Source organism: Dermacentor variabilis, chromosome 5, assembly GCF_050947875.1.
Source record: "Dermacentor variabilis isolate Ectoservices chromosome 5, ASM5094787v1, whole genome shotgun sequence".
Lineage (NCBI taxonomy): Eukaryota > Metazoa > Arthropoda > Arachnida > Ixodida > Ixodidae > Dermacentor > Dermacentor variabilis.
The window spans coordinates 10,555,708-10,579,926 of record NC_134572.1 but is presented as its reverse complement, the minus strand read 5'-3'; the positions used below and the strand labels follow the sequence as shown (position 1 = coordinate 10,579,926).

General features: G+C 43.8%; 2 protein-coding genes across 6 annotated transcripts in view; one reads left to right on the top strand and one right to left on the bottom strand.

Moving 5' to 3' along the window:
- The window catches only part of LOC142582236 (methyltransferase-like protein 25B), a 42,565-nt gene extending 21,685 nt beyond the window's left edge, over positions 1–20,880 (top strand). The window contains exons 7-11 of one of the 3 annotated variants that reach the window (XM_075691695.1): positions 5,903–6,076; positions 12,800–12,907; positions 13,223–13,308; positions 14,824–14,890; positions 17,411–17,547. In XM_075691695.1, the coding sequence (XP_075547810.1) occupies positions 5,903–6,076; positions 12,800–12,907; positions 13,223–13,308; positions 14,824–14,890; positions 17,411–17,460 (485 nt within the window). In that variant the 3' untranslated portion in view covers positions 17,461–17,547. Of the gene's footprint in view, positions 1–5,902; positions 6,077–12,799; positions 12,908–13,222; positions 13,309–14,823; positions 14,891–17,410; positions 17,567–20,439 lie in introns of those variants that run through there. The other 2 variants (XM_075691693.1, XM_075691694.1) reach the window with 2 other exon arrangements.
- Positions 16,300–24,219, bottom strand: part of LOC142582237 (uncharacterized) — an 81,259-nt gene continuing 73,339 nt past the window's right edge. For 2 of the 3 annotated variants that reach the window (XM_075691698.1, XM_075691696.1), the window contains one exon: positions 16,300–17,578. The gene's annotated coding sequence lies outside the window, so the exon portion shown is untranslated. The remainder of the gene's footprint in view (positions 17,579–24,219) is intronic. The other variant, XM_075691697.1, reaches the window with a different exon arrangement.

The window sequence follows — 24,219 nt, the reverse complement described above, 5'->3', positions numbered from 1 at the left end:
TCTTCACAGGCTCTGCTGAGAGCACCCAAGTTCGTCCTTGGTGAAGTAGCCAAGCGCAGCTTGCACATCCGATGGGCTTAACTTTGATTTCATGTATGGATCAGAATGTGACCACATATCATGCTACTTGGGCCAATTTCGGGCCTTTCTGAGCGTGTATGTTATGACAGCCGGGTTTGCCTCTTGAACGTGGTTGTTTTCAACTTCTGGTGGCACAATGGTTAAGAGGCAGAGGCGCTCTCTCTAGGACCTTGAAGCCTTGTACGCTTGCTTCAAGCCATTTAACCAGCCAGCGCATGCATGACATTCTGTCACAGCCAGTTAACGTGTACCGACACTTCTGTATGCAGCGCTTAAAGTTGAGCGTATCTTCGTCACCAATATACTTTGAATCTCGGCTTGTTTTCTGTTTCTGTAAAATCATCTGCTGCATTTGTGAAAGGAAGATGGTGGCTTCAATGGTGAAACATTAGAAGAAAGGTGGACGTACCTGTTCAAGTTGTCAATTGCTTCTTCCTGAAGGAATGCAAAGGAATCCATCTACTTCATCGCTAGTGTCACAAGGTGACATGATCTCCTTGAGGCACGTAAGGCAGTGCTGGCAGACCTCATCGGCATCGCAAATATCCTCAACCTCTGGCAGTAACTTCCACAGGGAGGCAACATCCAAAACGTTCACACAATGAAAAATGTTTTTTGCTTAGCAATCTTCTTGTGAATGTGTAAATAATCGGCACAGAATTCTCAGATTGAGCTACGAGCTGCATGCATCGCGTGTAGTCAACAGCTAGACCAAGTCAAAACATTTATACTGAACAGCACTGCACTCTTTCTGTTGCTCTTTCTGCGCCGCTGTTGTGACTGAGCCTCCAGATTGTCTCATGGTTTCATGTTTTGTGGACAAGGCCATCTAAAGCTCTTCAATGTGAAAATGTGAGGGCCATGCTTCGAAGGACAATGTCCATCTGGCACCACTATTGACCTGTGCTGTTCTCGGCGTGGGAAGGTGCATCAGCAAGGTGCTAACAAAACATCACTAATTAGGCAACTTTGGCTCAGTCATTCCGCAGTGCACTTTTCTGGACAGCTGAAATGCAGAGGTGAAGGTCGAGGTAAGACAGGAAGACGTTATCTGTAAGTGACGCGGAAAACATGGGATAACGGGAAATGTAATAAACAGCTCGGGAAATGACTTGGATAAGTTTTTAGAAAGGCACAGTGCGAGTTGCCTGCGGTGGTGCCGAAGAAGGTTCCAGTATTCGTTGCACGTGGGGGATGGGGAGCAGGCAGTGAAGTAGCACCTCCATAACGGCACGCCTGCTGATTATGGAAACACTCCGTCGCTTACGGATGCCCTGGTGCCACTTACAGCTGATTTACTGTGTACACAAGATGGGTTTTGGCAAAGTCAGCCACTACATGCACTCGTGCTGTTGTGCATGCTGTTGACAAGTGAATAATGGATGCATAAGTGCGATGCCCATAGAGGTAATAGGCTGCAAACTCGGTACACATTAGCACTTTAGCAGCCCCCCACTCCTACACAACTACACACAAATAAAATCTGACAATACATTTTTGTTGAAAACAAGCCGCCAGAGTGAAGTTCTGAAGAAGCAAAGAAATTAGAACTAGATTTGCTTGTCGTGCAAACTGATAGACAACCAGCAAAGGTGCTGAAGCCAGCATGTTTGTGTGCCACTTTGGCCCATTATATTTTGTGAATAAAGCAAATGAGGAAACATGTTATTGCACCCACGTTTTGACTGACATAAGTGAACTTCTATACAAATTTTTTTCAAAAGTTGGAACCGAAGTTCTTGATGAAGAAATTACGGCCACTGACCAAGTCAAGGTGAAAGAACACACAGAGACGTTTCGGGACCCATACGGGTTCCTTGATCACACTAAAAGCGGGCAAGAGCCGCAAGTCGTTTTTATGCCAAAATGTGACGTAGGGAACGGGTGTAGTTAGCAGGAAGATTTCCATCAGTCCTGTTGATACTGTTGTCAGTAGTTTGAATAAATAAAGATTCTAACAACAGTCGCGTCATCGAATTCTTTTCCTTAGCTATTATAGCAGCGTTTTCCCAATCGATGCGGTGACTGCGATTATCGGCGTGTTCGGCAAGGGCGTTCGATACTTTTTTCTTGTTGGAGACGTCCCTTTGGTGCTCTTTTAATCTTCTCGTGAATTTGCCGGTGTCACCGATGTAGCTGCAGCTGCAGTCTGCGCATGGTACCTTGTATATGACACCGGGATAATTCTTGCTTTCAAGCCGATCCTTTACGTTAACAAGCTGATTTCTCAGCTTGTTGGATGGCATGTGGGCTATTCTGAGATCGTATCTTGAGAATACGCGGCTAAGAGCTTCGCTGACGCCAGGAACATATGGGACGCCAGCGCGTTTCATGAACGACTTGCCTTGAGACGGCTTTGGATGGAGGACCCGGGCTTCCATTTTGTCAATAAACTTCTTGGGGTACCCGTTCCTGGATAATTCGTGACGAATTTTCTTTAGTTCGTTCTGCATTTCGTGGTCACTTGAGCAGATGCGTGTGGCCCGCGTCACGAGAGATGAGACAACCGATTGCTTATGGCAAGCCGGGTGGCATGAATTGAAGTTTAAGTACTGGCTGGTATGAGTCGCCTTCCTGTGCACGGCAAATGAGAGCCTCGTTCCACTTCGCCGCACGAGGACGTCAAGGAAGGGGAGGCTGTTGTCGCACTCGTATTCTGTGGTAAATTGTATGGCTGCGTCTGCTGAGTGTGATCAAGGAACCCGTACGGGTCCCGAAACGTCTCTGTGTGTTCTTTCACCTTGACTTGGTCAGTGGCCGTAATTTCTTCATCATCATGTTACCTGACCAGACGAACTTTCGTCGAACTCTTGACTACATAACCGAAGTTCTTGTTTTTATTTTTGAGTTTTCGAAAAACCTAACTATTTCTTTTTTCTTTTATGTTTCATGTAGGAAGATAATATTTTGCGTAAATGTTGCAAGGAGAACATTCTATGTTTGACACTTTTTTCACGTTTCTGTGCAATACAGAAAACCCACCAAGATGCATCAAAGTTACAAAACTTTTGTAATTTGGGCCATGTATGAAATTTTTTTTCCATTTTTTAAATTTGTGGACAGCATAAAAAACGTACCAAACTAATTTACTGTGAAGCGTATTAAAATGAGCAGAAAGGCTTTTCAACACAACATTTTTATTTTGCATTTAATTTGGTCGTGAAATTGGAAAATATTGTGGTAAGCAATAGGAGGATGCTCACGTCGCCACCTTCAAATATTTTTTTGGCTTGCTGGGAATGCTCTCCGCGAATAAAATTTTCGGTTCTGTGTAGTTTGAATATTCCTACATGATATATAATGAAACCAGACGAAACAAACATATTAAGTGGACATGCATGTTTGATCCTTCATGGAATCACCCAGAAGAGAAAAGCCTGCGATAGCGTCGTGTTCCTCGCTTAAATAACAACTAGATTCTCAAGGCCCCCTAGGATATCCCAAGGGTTCTTTCACCACATTCTTTGCCACAAGCAAGGCTGATGACATTTTGTCAACCCACTCACGATTGTCGAGGCGGGGCAATTGGCCTTTGGGAGGTACGGTGTTGGGAATGTGGGCTAGCTGCAGCTGACTAATGGGGATCGCCACTTTTGAGGCCTTCGCATCTTTGTAAGCTATTAGGCATCGAACAAATGTTGAGACAGAAACATTATTCAAGGCAGCACACTCACTGGAGAAGCACCTCTGTTCAGAGTAGAGTGCCAGGCATAACGGTGTGTACAAAACTCTGTAGTGTACTACACGAAATTTACACCACAAAGTGCGGGAAAAAGGAGAACCATGAGAGGAAAGAAAACATGTCTATACTTTTTTCCACACCTTGCGGTGTACATTTTGCCCAATACACTACGAAATTCATTAGGAACCTGCTATCCTGCCAAAAAGTACTTTTGAGGGTGTTACAGTGCTCAGCGATTCAAACCCGATAGCCAGCCTGCACAGTGGCCGGTACTTTTTCCACCACCTCTTGACACTGGGGACATTGAGCTGATGGACTGCGTTATACAATGAAAGCAAGGGCCTTTGTGAGACATTGTGGGTGCACTTAGTTCCCCAGCACTCTTCAGTGGCGAAAAAAGCGTTGGCAGCCATACAGACCAATTATCACGTTTATATCACTGAGCACTGTACAATCAGGTGCAATAACGCCTGCAACATAATACTCGTAGTTGAAGACCACATGCCGGTACCGACGTATGAAAAATTGGAGAAATAAAAATTGTTCCAATTACTGGTATTTGCGAAACCAATTTTTGTGTCGGCGCTGCCATGTACTCTTGGGGTGCCTTCAACCATGGGAATCATGTTGCAGCTGATATTGCATTCGACTGTGCATGTGACTGTACATGTGTATGTGGAAATAAGTTGCTTCACACTGTGTTACGGTATTGTTGCGGCTAAGGGTGGCGTTAGGGCAAGGAATCCACCAAGCTCATCGACTGCTACATCCGGTTGTAGAAAATGTAGGAAAAAGGGTTTATTGGCTTAGTCACATGGCTCCAGTTACAGAAGCCCACTTGATGCAAGAGTAAGTTAAACTTCAGAGTTTATATCAGGACTCTCTGTTCACTCTCGAGAAGTCTCCGCTTTTAATACCGCCGTTTTCCCTAGGCGAGTTGACTAAGGAATCTGAAGACCGTTCAGCAGCAAATCACCATCGTCGACTCCGTTGTGATCCACAGCCGTGCTCACAATAACCCGCTGTAACTCTGCTTCCGAAGCGACTGGTTTGGAATATGTGGCAAGAAAGCAACCTACGCCTTTCAGGTTGTCGACGTCGTTCCCCTCCTTTTGATCTTTCACTCAGGCTGACAGGGGCAAGGGCCGTTTGTGAGACCCATCAAGAGTTGGTGTCCACGTGGTGTTGACCTCTGGATAGGCGCTGATGGATGGGTGGTGGTTTGACTTGTGTTAAACATCTAATTAACTGTGACACTCAAATCGTTGTTGTTGTTCCCCTCCTTTTCATCCTTTGCTCAGGCTGCCAGGTAAAGGGTGGGGTGAGGGCCTTTTGTGGGACCCGTCAAGAGTTGGTGTCGACGTTGCGTTAACGTCTAGATAGGCGCTGATGGATTGGTGGTGGTTTGACTCGTTGAAAACATCAAATTAACGCCTTGTGGTGTTGAGACACAACACTACTGAACAGCATGTTTAAGAAGGTGGGCTACTGCTTAAACATCCGAAATTTACTTTATGCCCAGCACTTCTATTGGCATGATTGACTGCGCATATAAATACAATCACACAAGGAAACGTGAGCAGCATGACCACATGTCCTGTCCATTTTTAATTCTGTGATCATGCTTATATGCAGTCTATCATGCTAACAGAAATGCACAAACTAGCCCATCAAGGTGTTACATGAAGCACATTTGATAAGAGCCACCAGACTTAAAATTAGTATTTCAAGTTCTTCAAGGTCATGCTTATGCTCCAATGTACTTTCTTTGTGAAGACAATTGCTGCTACAGTGGTTACTGGTAATGTCGATGTTGGCAATGCAGTGCTGTGAACTTGTTTCACATCTATGCATTGTGCCTTCTGGCGTTGTTCGATACTGACAAGTGTTTATGAAATGTGAGTAATGTAAAAAGCTTCCTCAAAACCAAATCTACATGCTGAAATTGAAAGCTGCAGTCTGCATTGGAGCATGCAATCACTACAGTGCACATCTCAACTTAAGGCTCCAAAACCAAGCGTAAGAAAATTTGGATCTTTTCACACATTTCATGTTCTAAGAACTTTGGAGTTGGGTTTAATCTAAAAGTCTGCTTGACTTCACTCTAACTCTGCTAACCTCTGCTTGACTTCACTGCAGACTACTTTCCTCTGAGCCGTGAGCTGACCAGCTTGGGTGACCGGTGGCTTAGCCCTGGCATTCAATACCAGGGGCTACGCCTAGCTTGTCAGGAACTTCGGGACAGCTGGCAACCTGACCGGGAACCATGTCACCTACTCTTTAGGGCCTTACTCGAAGTTGCATGCCAAAAGTGTATGTGAACTTTATTATATTGGCTAGCTACGAGTAGGTTTGGCCTTACACATTATCAGCTTGTGTGTTACCCTAGTCTTTGTTGAACTAAGGGCCTTCCTTCTTTACATTGCTACACTTGCTTGAGTGCATGCCTCCCTAAGCTGGGACATGGTTCAAGATACCCAACCTTTGACTAATTAGTTTGATTTCAGTGAAAATTAGGTACACTGTTTATAGCAAGGGTATAAGGCTCTGTGCCAAATATGATTGTTCTGCCTTAATTTTGAAAAGAGATAAACTTTCACAAAAAGAAAATTTCGTCTTCTCTTGCGTCATATCATCTTAGGTGCACAATCATGGAGCTATTCTTTTTTTGTATTTCAGAATATTTTTGTAAAAAAAGAGTTCTGCATTACAAGACCACAGCATTTTCACTTAAACTAATAACTAAAAAGAAATCAAGTTTTCAGATAACAAAAAGCAATATTGAGAAATATATGGCTCCCCAATCGTAGTATTTAGAAAAAATTTAACCCGTGAAAATTTCCTAAAATTAAGTTTACCGAACTGAAACTATAGGTTTTTGTAAACTCAGACATTGCTAAAATAAAGAAAGCAAAATGAGAAAAATAACTTCCAAGTATTTAGAACCATGCCCTTTAATTTGTACCACATGCATGGCCTCTCTAAGACTCTCTTGGATTTTTTGTGAAGCCTTGTCTTCGTTGTTAATCTAGGATAATGGCTTCAAGCTTCCACTTCTTTTTGGCCACTTTTGTACTCTGCCGTGTTTGCTCTCACCCTGGACATGCACTCTTTAGGCTCCTTTCTGAATTTGCAGTATGCTGCAGGCACTCCCCAAACAGTTACCAACCTCTCAAGCACACTCGGAGTTCTTTCTAGGCGAGCATTCTGTGGCAGTTCCAAGCATAACTAAAGATTGCCTAGCAGGTTCTTTCAGCATGGAGGAAGAAGACATTGCATCAATCTTTTGCGGCTTCCCGAAGAGCCCAGCGTGCAAGCAACTTTCACATGTTGTCAATTGCCTGCTGCATGCTATGCTCTTTGACTTCAAGAAAAGTGCTGCTTTCTAAAGCCATGACATGTGCCAAACTTTAGGGCCATATTACCGATGCAAATGTGCGCAATAAAAATGGCAAAGTGACTTTGGAGCTCAAGAAACACCAAAACTAGCAGTCGAGAAGAGAAGCTGCATGTCCCAGGGAATCAGCTGGCAGCAAATTGTAATCGCGTTTCTTTGCAGTCGGTACCCAAAATCTGTTACTTTCGACTTCATTTTATCAGCTCTTGCATATGCTTCCTCACACCCTTAATTCTGCCACTTGAGCTTATAGAAAAGAGAGGAAAATGACCTTTGCAATGATGGTAGCCATGCCACACTAAGCCTTTTCCTCAAACTGCAGATGTTCTTTCAGAATAGTGTTCATGGGTAGATTGCTATAATCTAAGGTCAGATGGATGGATGGATGGATACAACTTTCTTGTATGTCTGGCAAGGCTTAACGCGACCCAGGCTCAGGTCTCTCACGTGGGAACGTCAAGGCCCTGCCTCAACGCCGCCTCATGGGCTTGCTGGACTGCCCACGTCTGGATTCCGAGGTCTGAGCTGCGCAGAGCGGCGGCCCACCTTGACGACAGGGTCTCCGGAGTAACTGCCATCCCTCCTATAACTACATTGCACTCCCACAGTATGTGTTTGAGTGTTGCTGGTCCTTCCTGGCACAATTTGCACGTGTCGTCCTGATGCTTATCTGGGAAGATACGTTTCAGACGGAATGGATTAGGGAAGGTGTTCGTCTGGAGTTGTCTCCAGGCGACGGCCTGCCTACTGTTCAATTTGGGACTCGGTGATGGGTATATCCTTCTGGCGTTCAAATATGCACTGGTTATGTTGTTGTATCTGGTGAGCCTGTCCCGTTCTGCTCGAGAAGCATTCGCTATCGTGCGAGAGGCGTTGCCTTGTTCGGCGCGGCGGGTCATGTCTCGCGCCATCCGGTGCGCCGTCTCATTTAGGTTCGGGAGCGTGTTGCCTTCCGTGGTGACGTGCGTGGGGAACCATATGATCCTCAAGCTTGCAGTTTTGGATCTGCCGGCTTTGGCCAGAATGGACAGGGCTTCCTTAGAAATTCGACCTTTGGCGTAATTCTTTACTGCCGTTTGCGAGTCACTTAGTACGACTTTGCATTCCTGTTCTGTGAGGGCCAGCGCAATCGCTACTTCCTCCGCTATTTCCGAGTGTTTGGTGTATACACTGCATGTGGTTCTGATTTCAGACTCTGCATCTATGACTACGGCGGTGTATTTTTGGCTGAGCAGATATTCGGCTGCGTTGACAAAGCGCGCATTTCTCTCCCTGCCGAATGAACAAAGCAGAGCCTCGGCTCTTGCCTTTCTTCTACCTCGGTTGTAATCGGGGTGCACGTTTCTTGGGATGTTTGCCACCGTAATGGTGTCTCTGATTTTGTTGGGGATTTGCATTTTCTGGCCGTGCTGGTTGTGGTAGGTTATGCCGAGCGGGTTCATAATGTACCTTCCCGTCGTGGTGGTCGACAGGCGTTCGAGCTGCGAGATGCGTTGTGCTTCGGCTAAATCTTCCAGGGTGTTGTATATGCCCAGCTGAGCCAGGAGCTCGGTGCTCGTCGATTCCGGGAGGCCCAGGGCGATCTTGTACGTTTTCCTTATGAGCGTGTTGATCTTGTTCTTTTCCGCGACGTACCAGTTGTGGTAGCCGGCTACGTAGGCGATGTGGCTGACAACGAATGATCAGTCAGAGCATTTAAAAATACAAATTCCCACCTTTTTGCTATGCAGAGCTAGCTGAATTTTTACTGGCACTGTCTTGAACTGTTGAGGAACCTAAAACTGCAAAAAATTCTGAATTTTTTCTTTTTCCACTGAATAATTGTAACTTTTTAGACTGCATTCAATTTTATGGCTGTGCATTATTGGCTCACTAGTCTCCTTCAAGATGAAAATGAGGTGCAACAGGTTTCACAGATTATGATTCAGGACTTCAAGGCACAAAACTTTTAACATGACATCTGTGAAATAGTACTTGCTTCACGAGATTGAGAATATCACTTAGCATGGTCATGTAGCACACATTTCATTGAGATGTGCAGCACATAAACCTCACTGCAGTGTGGGTGTACACTTAGTGATAAAGCAGCGCAACCCTTCTTTTGCAATCATACCAAGATGGAGGCAATGCCTCCTTTAAAGATGCCTGCCACGCGAGCCGAGAAGCTGGTTCTGGTACCTCTCCTATTTCCTCCTCTCCACCACTGTCGTCTGCAAGTGCTAGTTGTGGCGGCTGCTCGAAACTTGAATTACGAGCCCCTGCCTTCTGTTGGAATCCTGGAGGCAGAACCCGTGGTTTTTTGCCAAACCATTGGTTGAGCATGTGCTGGCTTTGTAGTCATCACTTCCTCCGCAACAAGAAGTACTGTCGGCTGTGAGCACTGCCTTTCTGTGACTACCCTGAACTACGGACCGGAACCTCCACTTATATGGGAAAAGAAGCGATGCTGCAGGCATCTAGTAAAGGAGGCATTTGTGGAGGAAGATGCTGTTCATAACTGACATAGGAGGAATACCTGTACTTGGGGAAGAGTGCTGCTTGCACAGGGTCGTGCGACAAGGTGTGCAGCCATGAGAACTTGTTTTGAGCCAGTGGGCCTCTTCGATTACAAGTTCCTGATGGTCCCGAACTACTTGGGACTGCTGTGCCATATTCAATTTTGTTTGGACAGCTTCGGAAGAACGTTTTTTTTTTTTTTGACAGACCAGATGCTTGATGCACTTTGAAATCTGTCATGCTCATTTCCGTATGTGCATAGTAAATTGGTGGATTTTGCCTTTCAGATGAGTGACACTCGTGTGCGAGGAAGCTTATCATCCTGAAAATGTGGCTGTTTTCCTTTGGTAGCTGGGATGGTAAACAATCAGAGCTTCTCCAATTACTGTGCACATATGTTCATCCCTTCTGTTCCCAAGTTTGAGCGTTTGTTTCTTTATGTGCAGGATTAGGAGACAGTGTACATGCGCTCGGTTCGAGGGTGTACCGAGCCTTTTGTAGATGGTCTCATGAGCTTTAAGTATACCGGCAGACGCCTTCCGCGTGAACAGTGACGTGGTATGATTACGATTTTGTCTATGTTCGTGTGGGAATTCTGCTTAAATTTTGCAGGCAATGAGAGAGCTTAACTCCAGCAGTTAAGTGGTACAAAGAGCGAGAGCGTGATGTAAACTGCGCTTTGCAAGCACGTTCTATGCACTCAGGCTGCGATTCCACTATGCAAGCGTTATGGTTGTATCAGCGATGTAGCCTCCAAGGCGGCACCTTCTCAAAAGCTACCATAATAGATTTGCTGTGCAGTTGTGATATCTACGAGTAGCTATGAGCAGACGATGGCAGCCAGGAGAATGACTTCTGGTCATGATGCTTTCGAGTGGAACCTCAACAGCTGGATTGCGTGACTGACATGCTCTTCTGTCAGGGCTAGTCAGATTGGAAGCCACGGATGGTTCGTGGGCAGTTTGGGACTGCATAATCGAAGGAGCCCACTGCCATAGAATTGACAAGGCTGTCAGGTCGAATACTTGAGACATATATTTCGAGCTAATGCAAAAATTTGCTGGTTGCTACAACTTCTTAGTTTTACTGCAAAAGCAGTTGTGAGCTGGGAGATGGGTCAGTCAGGTTTGTTGATTCATTCATAATGCTCTAGTTCATGAATGGCAACATGTAAAGAAATATATACCAGGCGTTTTATTTAAATATTTAAAGGAAGCCAGCAGGCTGGCTTCAGGAAGGGATTCTCTACAATAGATCACATCCATGTCATTAATCAGGTTGTTGAGAAATCTGCAGAGTACAATAAGCCTCTCTATATGGCTTTCATAGATTACGAAAAAGCATTTGATTCAGTTGAGATACCAGCAGTCATAGAGGCATTGCATAATTAAGGAGTACAGATCGCTTACGTAAATACCGTGGAAAATATCTACAGAGATTCCACAGCCACCTTAATTCTACACAAGTAGGAAGATACCTATGAAGAAAAGGGTCAGACAAGGAGACACAATCTCTCTAATGCTATTCACTGCGTGCTTGGAAGAAGTATTCAAGCTATTAAACTGGGAAGGTTTAGGAGTAAGGATCGATGGCGAATACCTCAGCAACCTTCAGTTTACGATGACATTGTGCTATTCAGCAACACTGCGGACGAGTTACAACAAATGATTGAGGGCCTTAACAGGGAGAGTGTAAGAGTGGGGCTCAAGATTAAGATGCAGAAGACAAAGATAATGATAAATAACCGGGCAAGGGAACAAGAGTTCAAGATCGCAAGTCAGCCTCTAGAGTCTATGAAAGAGTATGTTTACTTAGGTCAACTAATCACAGGGAACCCTGACCATCAGAAGGAAATTCACAGAAGAATAAAAATGGGTTGGATCGTATATGGCAGACATCGTGAGCTCCTGACTTGGAGCTTACCATTATCATTGAAAAGGAAAGTATACAATCAGTGCATTTTACCGGTGCTAACATATGGGGCAGAAACTTGGACATTGACAAATATGCTCAAAAACAAGTTAAGGACCGCACAAAGAGCGATCGAACGAAGAATAATAGGCATAACACTAAGAGGCAGGAAGAGGGCGGTGTGGATCAGAGGGCAGACGGGTATAGACAATATTATAATAGACATTAAGAGAAAAGAATGGCGCTGGGCAGGTCATGTAATGCGCAGATTAGATAACCGTTGGACCATTAGTGTGGCAGAATGGGTACCAAGAGAAGGGAAGTGCAGTAGAGGATGGCAGAAAACTAGGTAGTGTGACTAAATTAGGAAATTTGCGGGTGCTAGTTGGAATCGGTTGGCACAGGACAGGGGTAATTGGAGATCGTAGGGAGTGGCCTTCGTCCTGCAGTGGACATAAATAGCCTGATGATGATGATCCTTCTTTAAATGTTAACACATTTTTGAGTCACCTGTGGCAGTTAGTGCAAAAGTTAGTGCAAATCTATTTGGTGGGCTAGGATACTTGAAGAAGTATACATTACTTACACTGGAACTAAGTGTGCATCATTGGCTGATTAACAAACTTTCACTAATTACTCTAGGACACATATTGTAATACATGAATTGAAGCCAGTTATTTCAGAAGGTACATCCACTTGGAATGCATTTTGAAACTGGCGCCAGCTTTGAGATTTGAGATAAGTGCAGTAAAACTTGCCGCAAGAATGCACGGTTGTTTCACTTACTTTAAAAAAAAAAAATTCCTTTTTATGCACTGAAGCTCTTAAGTTACTAGAACACCAATGCATTTTGTCACAAACTTTGGGAACGTACATTTTGAAACTGGCGTCATCCTCAGAATTTGTACCAAGTGCGTGAAATGTTACCGGCTACAAGTAATAAATTGTAATATGTGGCATAATGTAGTTAGCTTAAAACTTCATTAGCAAAAATGTTTTAAATAGTAAAATATTCACTTATTTCTTTGTACAAATAATGTCTGCCCCTGAGAGTTATCTAGCTCTAAAAGTAGAATTCTGCTATACACCTCACAGGTGATTTTGACAGATTTCAGCTATTAAACCACCCCCTGTACCGACTTAGCATGTAGTACAACTTAGTGCATAAGTACAATTTAGTGCATTAGCTCTTAGTGCATGGCTAAGCACCTTATGCAGCTTCAACCTCACAGATGGTCTTCCATGGAAGAAGTCACGCCGTCACATGGCCAGGCATTCGCAAATGTCTTCCTGGGATTCTTATCGAGAGCACGTCATGAAAGATGTCCACTGCCAAACAAGTGAGTATTCAAACTGCATGTTAATTGAGGAGCAGTTAGGATAGCACAATTTTAATGGCTTGATTGCTTTCTTGATCTATACATATAGGCAGACTACTTTCAACTCCAAAAAAAACCAAATGAACAGTATTTTTTCCAGATTAACTTTTGTGTCTCTGAATAGCGTTTGAAGGCATCTTTGTTTAAAGTTTTCAGAAGGCTCTGAAACTTTTTTAATGATGTCCCATTGCACCTATGCACAATGGAGACAAAGCAGTGTTTCATCAAAGCTGCTATGGAGTTAACTGAAATGAGTATGACCTGCATGGCCAACAGGTGAAGAACGTGACATGTGGTGCGGCATCCTCAACCAACTGCACGCCAGACACCAGCACCAGCTTTCAGCAGTCCGTACGCTCACGGTACGTTTTATGTTGTGCACAAGAATCAGGACAACTAAATTTCCATGCAGGATGTTGTGTTTTGGTACATTGTTATTCCAACTATAGCCAAAGGTGCTGCATTTACTCAATTCTAGTATGCCCTAGATTGTAAACTGCAACTGGAATTTTTAATCTATAATAGCTTGTCCCACTACAGTAGAGTTTTCTTCATACTCGAAGCTAATGCACGTGTCATTTTCTTGTAAATTTTCACATAAAAAAGTGTGCTTAGAATTGCATCAATATTGTATGTATGCTGTCCCATGCACATGACAGGGTTGTACTGGTGACAGTTGCAGGCACGCTGGCAAGAGATAAGTGCCGTCTTTGAGAGAGGAATGAAAATAATGACAGCTGCAGTAAGTGCCAGTTTGTGGTGCAATCATTTTGCAAGGAAAGGAAAAAGGAACACACTTTCCGATTGGAAAAGTGGGAGGTGCATTCATTATGCGAGTAAATACAGTTGAAACTCGATTTAACAAAGTGATGACCACATTTGAATTATTTTGTTAAATAGGGAAGCTCGTAAAATCGAGAAAGGGATGGTTCGGTCCAAAAGAGTGCTGGCCAGGATGCCATGTTTGGTGGCCACGTTGCATTTCTTGCATTCATTTGTGACAGCGTGAATTATGTCTGCCCATTCTTCGAGCAGAATGGTTGCTTGCTGGGCTAGTTAGTTCATTGCAACTTGAGGAACACATGAAACATGTGGAAGGGACGACGATAGAGACTGAGTGACAAGAGTGCCGTTTACTTACAACTGTTTATTCTACTGTTGATGCTATGCACATGTATACATACGAAACGCCAGCAGGAAAGGAAAAGAAAGGGGAGAAAGGAATAGAACAACAGTCAGCATGAGTGGCACAAGGTGATATCACCAAGCTCCTGATCACCAACCATCTGAAAACCATAGCTCTTTTTTGGTCAATGTAAGTGGTAGCATGCTTACACACCCCTCTCCTGCACGAGCAATCTTGACTGCTTCGATAATCTCTCTGATGCACTGATCCCCGTGTCTAGAAACAATTCTGCTTTGTTCAAACTAAGGCATGCATGGCTTGTTACGATGACACGGAGACTTATCACATTTATGGCAGTGTAAGCTAAACTGGCCCTGATTACCGTCCCTTATATCCTTGTTGTGCTCTTTTAGTCTGTTGTTTATGCACCTGCCTGCCTGTCCAATGTGCTCGCGTCCACAAGACAACGGCATGCGATAAACAACACCCTCGTCGCAAGACAGAAAACGTTTTTGGTGCTGAATCTTGCTTTTTTTTTTTCTTTGCTGTTGCACGGGTTTGTTTTCTTGCACAGGAGTGAAAGTTTTAACACAGCCAAAAACACAACATCAATGCCTATGCATTTTTCAATCTTTTTCAGGTTGTGGGAAGCCTGGTAAATGTATGGTATAATGACTATTTTCTTGCCCACAATTGAACCTGCCACATTTTGCTTCTCAGATTACCACACTGTTTTCATTTTTCGCAACAGGCCCTCGGCCACAGAGACCACAAGAGGTTCTGGGTATCCCGCGTCAGACAGCCGTCTAATTTGAAGTGTGAGGCTTTCTTGAAGCATATATTCACAAGATTTTGTGAGGGCATTAGTAAAGCAGTACTCAGTGATGCTACGTTTCACGAACTTGGAGTGAGCAGATACAGCAAGTAATAAAGCGTTTTTTTTTTGCCCTTGGTTCATAACCCCTATATACGTGATCATTAAAAAAGTTTAGTCGCAGCTCTAAAAACTTAATCGAATTTTTCTCAGGCAGTTCATGCGTCAGAATTAAAGGTGTTAAGTTTCACATGAAAATGTCAAGCAACGCTCTTTTCACTTGGTCTCTATCATCGTCCCTTTCTCATGTTTCATGCTGTTACATTCTTTGAGGTTGAGCACTTTCCTTTTCTTCTTGGGAGGCTCCATGTCCAGGCGATGCAGGCCTGGCCAGGCCAGGCCAGGTCATGTGAAGCTATGACAGGCTGTCGATATGCAAAGACGCGAAGAACAAATGCAGTGATTGTGCCAGCAGGCCAAGAAAGAAAGTTGTGAGGAGACAATCAGTGCCATCTGTCGCATAAACCATGAAATAACGAAAGCAACCACCGCTGCTCCTAGTGCCATCTGGTATGTAACAGCGCTACTGACTGCAGAGTCCGTTGTTCCGTGAATGGCTGTGGTGTCCAGTCTCGCCAAAATAAAGCTAGGACCGTGACTAGGGCACCTAGATGTTTTGACGCGATAGCATTGGAGCACACACTCAAAGAAAAACCCGTTTGTGTAAAAAAATTAGAAAGAAATCGCCGCTTTTATTACTAATTTATTTCCGCAAAAAAGTTATATCGGATTTGGTGGCCTCGGGTTGATGACAACACTAAACCTTATGGGTATCTGCTGGGGAATGGAAATTTCTTCGTTAAATCGGGAACTTCGTAAAATTGGGTTTCATTAGATTGAGCTTTAACTGTACAGTGTGTAGTTCTAGCTTTTTATAAAGTTTAGTGGAAGTGACGGTGAAATAAAGTTCTTTTGAAAATATTGAAAAAGGAAGGCTCTGACGGTGGTAAGCAGTGTATCAGAGTGAGAAATGCAAAATGCGTGCATATTGATGACAAAGTAATAAAGCATTTGATGCTTACGACTATTTTTAGATGTACTAATAGTGTTTTTGTGTGTGTGTGTGCATAAAATATTTTTGTGAAAATTTAGTGTTGCAAACAATTGCAGAAGGATAGAAAGTTGGGCGAGTTGGTACGGTAACATGATCTTGGATTGAAGCGCGAAGTGACACGGACACAGAAAGGAGCAGACAGGACGAGCGCTCGTCCTGTTTGCTCCTTTCTGTGTCTGTGTCACTTCGCGCTACAATCCAAGATCATGACAACTGCAGTCATAGCATCTAGATATAATGACTAGGAATAACATCTTGTGCAATATGATTGAAAAAAAAACAGACACCAAAGCACGCAGTCACATTGAAAAACTTTCATTAAAAGTTATCTTGACTGAACAGTACCTATTGACAACAGCATGTATGCACATATGCCAAAACATAAATACTATAATGACAAAATCTGGCAATGGAGACAAGAACAGGCCGTAATTTTTGCACTTACACTCCAAGTGTACACTAAATGAATGTCTAAATGAATGCCTAAAAATAGCTGCTGTGCACCGAGTGAAATCGCCAGGCACATAGACAACACACACCAAGTTGAGGATCACTCGTGAAATCGGCCACTGACCACGTGATCAAATTTCATCACTAGCAATTGGTACAGTTATGTCATGCTGAAACACGCTGGGTCATAACAGTTGGGCTCAAGTGAGAAGTAGGAAAAGAGAGCTGCAAATAATGTAAGCAAACTATGGGAAAGTGGTTACTGAGACAGTTGGCCAAATTTGCATGCACATCGCACTTCAATTTCTCACAGCTGTTGCTGTGCTGAAGAACTGATTTACAAGTTCGTTGGGGTCAATTCTGATAAGATGCAGTCCTAATAAGATGCATTTCCTTTGAATTCAAGCCTCCACCTACATCCCTTAAAATAATTCTGGCACAGAGTATAAATCCACACTTGTTTACAACTTTTCAACAGAGCTGTATTGTACACCAGTTGGTGTATCATTAGAATTCACGGCCACAAGGAAGATGGGTACGCAAATCAAAGCATTCGTCCCGTATGATTGTTTGACATAACTATACATCTATTTTCATTGGTCTGCCTGTGTTCCGGTTACCCACCTTCTTGTTGAAATGTACAGGCTGAAAGAATATCAACAACTGAATGTTGTAGCTATCTCTCGCTTTCTGCCACTGGCCAAACACTCTGTCCCATGAAAATAAATGAGATGATGTTGGTTTGCATTATGCTGTCCAGCATTAAAATGTCACTTGATAAGAAAACCAAGGCAGCCAGGATACAAAGAGCAGCCTAATGGCAACCGAAAAGCACGAACATTCAAAAAGAGTAAGACATCAAGATCAACAGATACACCAGGTCGCAGTGCCTGTGCAACTGGTCAGCCCAAACAGCGGGAAAAAAGTCAGTCACAGAGTCTTTTCATGCACGATTTGCAGCTCCTCCGGCAGCTGCTGCAGCCTTGTTGGGAAGGTATGGTGCTTGGTGACCGGGCGTGCTGGAGTGGGGCTCAGCTGGCAGCTGCCTTCCCGTCTGCCGGCTCCTCGCCACGCAACATTGCCCTGCTCCTGGCTCGCCAGCCTCCGCCACATTAGGCTTCATCTAAACTTTAAAAGGTGCAAACACAATTTTTTAATTCCATAAAAAAAAAAGTTGTGAGTACTATTTACACCATGCTACAAATCACAGAATGAAAAGGACTGTTATGCAATAACTGTTGTACAGTCAATGACTGAATAGTCGGACAGCCCTATGGCACCGCCATTAGCCCCAAGACTTAATGTATAATGATTGAAATTTTGGACACATTACAATGCGTCGCACAACAATTTGCACTCTGACTGCACAAATGTGTGCTATTATGGCCACTGAGTCAAGCAGAAAAAGTGATATTTTCCTTTTAAGATTTCGCTGACATCGGCGGCGGGGTTCTGCCAAACTGAAACTAGCTAAGTCTAGTTGATCTAGTAGTCGCCGTTGACAATTTGGTGTACACATTTACTGTTTTTTACGTCTATCTGAAGCGACAGCGTAACAATGATCGAGATACAGGCCTTGATTTTGTAGTGATTTTGCAGCTATTCATGGCCAGCTAGCTGATCCCATTGAGAATGCATGCGGCCCATTGCTCTGACCACTGACGAAGCATGAAAAGGGTGAAAAGGAATAGCATAAAAGGCACTGCCAGAAAATCACGGCTATGAAATGTCTAGGCTAAGGGCAAGCGTCTATGCCCGCAGCGAGCGTTGACAAACTTGGGCCATATTTTTTAACAATTATTTTGAAAGATAGTTTATTTTTGCTATATTTTGTGTGACTAGCACCCGATACGTTGATGAGTGGCAATGTTTCAGCAAGGTAATAAGATATTGTGCTTGGCACTGTTCCAAGAATGCCGACAGTATAGACACTAATGCAATTTGCACTATAAACATGCGAAATTGAACGTATATATGAAAGTGACACCTTTTTTGACCACTTCTGGAATACAGTCACTTATTTTTGGGCAAATCTGGTATTTAGGACTCCCCATAATCCGGATGTTTTGGTGGCCCTCGATGTGTCCGAATCATTGCTTGGTGACTGTATACTGCCATGTGCAAGTCAACTAAGAATATAAGATGAACCCCCCCCCCAAAATTAGGCCTCATAAACAAGTGGAAACAAATGGCAAGGGAGAAAGGAGGAAAGCTTCCAAGACATGAGCTACTAAAAATTTTTTCGTGTTGCTACTTGCTAGGGAAGATACTAGCCCTCACTAACTTGGCTGTCATTTCCGATGACAATGCAACTGTCATCATTGTAGAATATCACCGTCTTCTCGGAAGCTAGCCAGCACGGGCGTCACTAGAATTACGCACTTTGAGAACGCCGCCAGACCAATGTTGACAAGAAACCTTCATAGTGCATGTCACCTTTCACATGTCCAAGTTTTCTAAAACGCCAAAGCCTTTCTCTACTGTGAGGCTGTTCTTCTTGCTTCAGAAAACAATACTACTACATACATTTAAGTGATGCAGAGCCTGTTGCAGAATTTTCGGTGCTAAGCATGCCTGGCATTTTCACATGATCACAGACACAGCAAGGAAGTAATTTCATGGACAGTATATTGCCCTTACATTTTTGGCTAGAAGATTGGCAAGAAATTGACATTAGAGACCGCTTTGTGCCAAAGCCGATGCCGAAGCTCAAGCCATGGCTCATCCCACATGTGTACCAACACTTGTGCAACAGACAGATTGAAATACAGTTGAACCTCAATATAACGAAGTTGTACTAGCAGGGGAAAATTTCTTTAAATAGCGAATTTTGTTAACTTGAGGTTTTCCGGTTTCAGCATTAAAAAAACAAGCAAGCTTGCACTCGGTCGCGCGAGGTTTGAAACAGCGAAACTGGTTGATTAGGCCTATGGCGTTAACTGACCGAGCGCTGCCGAGCACACGCTTTCATATCCTTTTCAAGGTCAAGAGCATGTGCATTTGGCACGGCGGCGAAACCGGCTGCACGTAGTGTCTTCGTCGGTGGCCACTGATGGAGTTTTGTGATACACAATCCATTTTATGCCGAGCAGGAACAGCTTCGCGGTTAAATCAACTTCACAAATTCATGGGCATTCCTGGTGGATGGGATCTTGTTGGTAAGCACTTATAAATGAATCGCAAGAACATCAGTCTATAACAGCGTTATTCTGAGTGCCAGTGCGTGTGGTGCAGATTGCGCCGAGACCAGTACATCAACCTGCCTCATAGCATCTGAGATGTGCATGTGTTGCATTGTGCAGTGTCGCACATCTTGGATGCCATGGGTGACTGTGCTTAGTGCCCGCAGCTGACGCCCACAAATTAAAAACAAAAGTGTAAGAAGGTGCGGATATTCGTCCCGAGTACAAAGAAAAAACAAGAAGAGGAAAGAGAAAGTCTGTTTCACCAGAAAGGTGGAGCATTGATGGTGATGGCAAAGAGACAACTACACGAAGTAAGGTTCGTAGTTTTTTCGGTGTCACGCGCGCTCAGGCAAACGTTACCAGATCTGACTCGATGACCACCAAGTCACTGGTGCAACGCGAGCGAACGCTTCGCAACGTGTCTCAGAAACTTGAGACATGCAAAACCCAAGGTGCATCAAGGCACCAAACGTCTCGGCCCACCGGTTGCACTTGCCGTGATGAGATTACTTCCAAGATAAGGAGCCTGGCCAGCGCTTGGACGCATGCAAGGAGGAGAAGGCAGATTGGCGCCATGTGTGAAATTCAGAAGTGGTGAAGCTATAGAAGATGTGGGAATTAAGGAAGTGATCACTTGTTCCATTTCTGCATATTTCAGGTGCAAATAGAGACAGTTCCTTCATAAGCAGAGTGACACTGATTTCTTTGGCACCATTTATGGTGTCCATGGTGGTAGAATGAAACGCAAGGCAACGTCTATGTTAGTTTCACGGAAACTTGACACATGCTGTTTGTGGTTCACAGACTACAGCTGATGGTGGTCTTGCTGGCATATGGCGAGATCTCCCTGTGGCACAGCAACGTGGCCATTCAGCGACAGAAGAGTGGTTGCGGCTACACTCTGGCATTGCTGGCAGCCTCACTACCACTGATCACTCAACCACTGATATCGTCACTAGGGCTTTTCCAGTTCACTTCGACTATGTAGCTGACAGAATTTGAGAATGAACCACCGACACTTCCATGCCACAATGTTTTGTTACTGTTGTTGCTGCTTTACCTTCTCCTCACAATAATTTCACATAAAGAAGAAAACATGCCAATATTTGCAATGACACCAGCTGCGGTGCACTGTCAGTAGCCATGCACTGCAGCTGAACTTGACTTGTATCCGAACTCTCGTGGGTGCTAAACGTTTGACCGTGGTTATTGCTGTTAATAAAATGAACATTACACATCACTTTACTCTAGGAGGACATCATCTTGCCTGCAATAGAAGCTGCATAGCCAAAAACGCTAGTGTTGTGTCGCTTGATGCAGCGACACACTGATGGAACATCAATGCAGTGTTTCTGCAGTAATGACGAAATGTTTACTGTTTATATTGGTTGTGTGACTATGATTAGCAATGCCATTTGCTGCCTTAATGTCATAACGATGTCATACACTGTAAACCCAACAGGCATTTACACCATCTGGCGCTAATATTACTCTCACACTCCTGAAAAAAAACTCCGGCTGTATACATTCTTGTACTAGAAGCATCTTCACAGTCATTCCCATTTTTGCTTTCAGTAAAATCAAATGGACACGAATATTTTGTTCGAGAAGCTTTACAAATAATAGTTGAAACGGCTGTGAGTGTGCCTGCCTGAAAGCAAATTTGTCACCGCTCATGTTCATAGTTTGAACGAAAAATAATAGAATGATAGGGCTATATTACAGCTTTTTTAGTTCTGGCAATTAACCAAGCAGGAATAACAATGGCGTTCAAGCTTTTTTTCACGGCATTTGAACGTTCCCCATTGCTGGCCATTTTCTTGTTAGTAAGACTAAACTATGAGCACGATGTCCGCAAGGAGGCACTGAGTGTCAGTTCAATATAGTGTCCTTGTATGCGCTCCCATATAAGGGAGCAGAGCTGCATGTACCTTGTCCTTCCGCCGCTCGCGTTGCTACTTGCTGAGCGCCATCATGTGGTCTCAAATGACGTCAAATGTTCCACCCCACTGCAGAGAAGCCAACTTCACGGGCGTGCCGCCGTCTTTTCGTTACCTTCAATGCCATCAATATCGCAATCCGCTGCTTCCTTAACACGTGTGACGTGACATGAATGACACAATATGACATGCACGCATTACATGACATACATAACATGAATGACACAGCATACATGACATGTCATTCATGTCATGACAAGTGACAGTGACATGCATGGCACGAATAGCATGCATGCATCACATACACTGTCTCATCACATCACACTGACACATCATACATGATATGCATGATGTGTCACGACATGAACATGAGTGATATGTATGACGTGTGCATGGCATGACATGCATGAAAAAATTTGTACAGGCTCAGTAAGTTCTTTTTGCTGCACATGGCCCGGACATACCGTATTTACTCACATAATGATCACACTTTTTTGTAAAAAAAATTGATGCAAATTCAGCAGTGCGATCATTACGCGAGTTAAATTTCCCGCAAAAATATTTTTTTTTCATCCCGCGTTGGCTGTGGGATGACAACAGATCACCAAATAGGCGGCTGCCACTGTAAGCAGTGCGGGACGCCAAAACAAAAATGGCGGCTGGTGGAGCAAGCTGAACACGATTTCTTTCTTCTTCTCGTGAGTACATTACGTGCATTGAAACAGTTTATTCTTTATCACTAATGAATAATATCATTAATACCGGCAAGTTTACAGCAATAACATAGCCACGTCCACTTTGAGGGGACAGAAACAGATGGGCGCGCTTAGCTGCCAGTGACATAGAAACACATGGCCGGCATGCTGCGGAAACTGCGGCATCTGTCTTCGCTACTGCCCTAATACTGCAACATTTCCGCTAAGGGTGGGCGAATATCCTAGCTGTGTTACAAGCATTGGCGTATGAATAGGGTATACTCCTAACGTATCAGTGTAAACTTGCTACTATCGTTGCCGCTCGCGATTTGTTGCGTGCCCACGAGTGCAGATGAGAAGACTCGAAAGGCACCTTTTTTGTTGTTGTTGACCACAGCCTTTATAAAGCCTACACACAATAAAGGCAAGTTTGGTAGTACCTCTTTTTGTCATGGAAGTGCGGAAAGTGATGAAAGTAATGAAATGGGGCATTTACTTAAGAATGTTTGGTGCGTGCAGACCGCTTAGTTTGTCTTGAAGAGTCGTTCGTGTAGCATTCGACAGATGGTAAGCGCGATCATTATTCGCTAGACTTGGCACACGACATATCACTGCGGCAAGTTTGGGGTGCGATCATTACACGGGAAATAAAAAAAATAATTTTGACGACAAAATTTAAGGGTGCAATTATTACGCAAGTGTGATCATTATGCTAGTAAATACGGTATACCCCTTCATATATTTTCCCCTCGAAAACTGCACTGAACGATGTCACCGTGATACCCTAGGCAGTTAGAAGCAAGATAGAAATTCCTTTTTGCGTGGACCATAAACTTAAACAGCAAGCGTGCTGACTGTGCGAGTGTCTGTTCCCAGCGGCACCCACCTTGTGGTAAAATGTGAAAATTGTTGACACATACGACAGACATGCAGGGTGTGTTGACGTCTCATCTCCAACGAAGTGCATGCTACAAGTTTTTGGGCATGTCGTTGGCTTCCATTCAGTTTCGTTATGGCTGTATTGCAATTAAGCAAGTTGTAAGCATGTTCCAGGGGCACATACATGCAGGTGCTACAATGTCAACAAGCACTCATTTCACACAGTGCACACCGCATATCCACTGCTCTCACTAATCCCGGAAGCATGGTCACAATGAAAAATGGAAAAAATTTGTTCCCAGTGGACAGTCAAAATAATTGTTTCAGCATCCATCAATGTGCGAGACATTTTGAAGCTGCGACTTAAGCATGTGCACTCGTTCATTATGTGTTAACTGCAGTAACGTTCATGAGAGATGCCTTCCCTTCCAAGTTTGGCTCCTGTGTGCCCAAAGTATGCACGATTCTGCTCCCTTTGGAAGTATATACAAGGACACTACTTTGAAACTCCAGCACTGGTTCCCCACATGGTAATTTACATCAAGACATTTTGCAACATGATTTTAAGTTGAGTTGTAAACCTTTCAGAGGGTCAACAAGTGCATCATAGGGTGCATCATGTCAGTGAACAGGAAGAAAAATTTTGAGATATTATAATTAGTTGTCATGACACGCACAGTATGCAAAGAAACCAAACACACAAAATGTACTTAAGCTGAAGTGCAGTGAGACATCTACAGTGAAATAAGACTTTGCTGAACACCTAGTAGCCATGCGACACCAGTCTTTTGGAAACAGGTGAAAAATCTTAAAGGGACCCTGAAACGATTTTGACGATTTTGTACAAACGTACCGAGTTCTTAGAGTAGGGCCTTCTGATCATTAATTGAGGCATCTAAGTGCTCCGCGTAAAGTGTGTAATTTATTATAAGGTTTTAAAAATGTACATCGCTGCCGATTGCAGCACAATGCTCGGCAGAATTTTGCCCCTACCCAGATAATGTAAATCACCCAATTGATGTCAGTAGAGTGAGCTATCCAATTGGCTGCCCAGGGCGCATCATCGATAA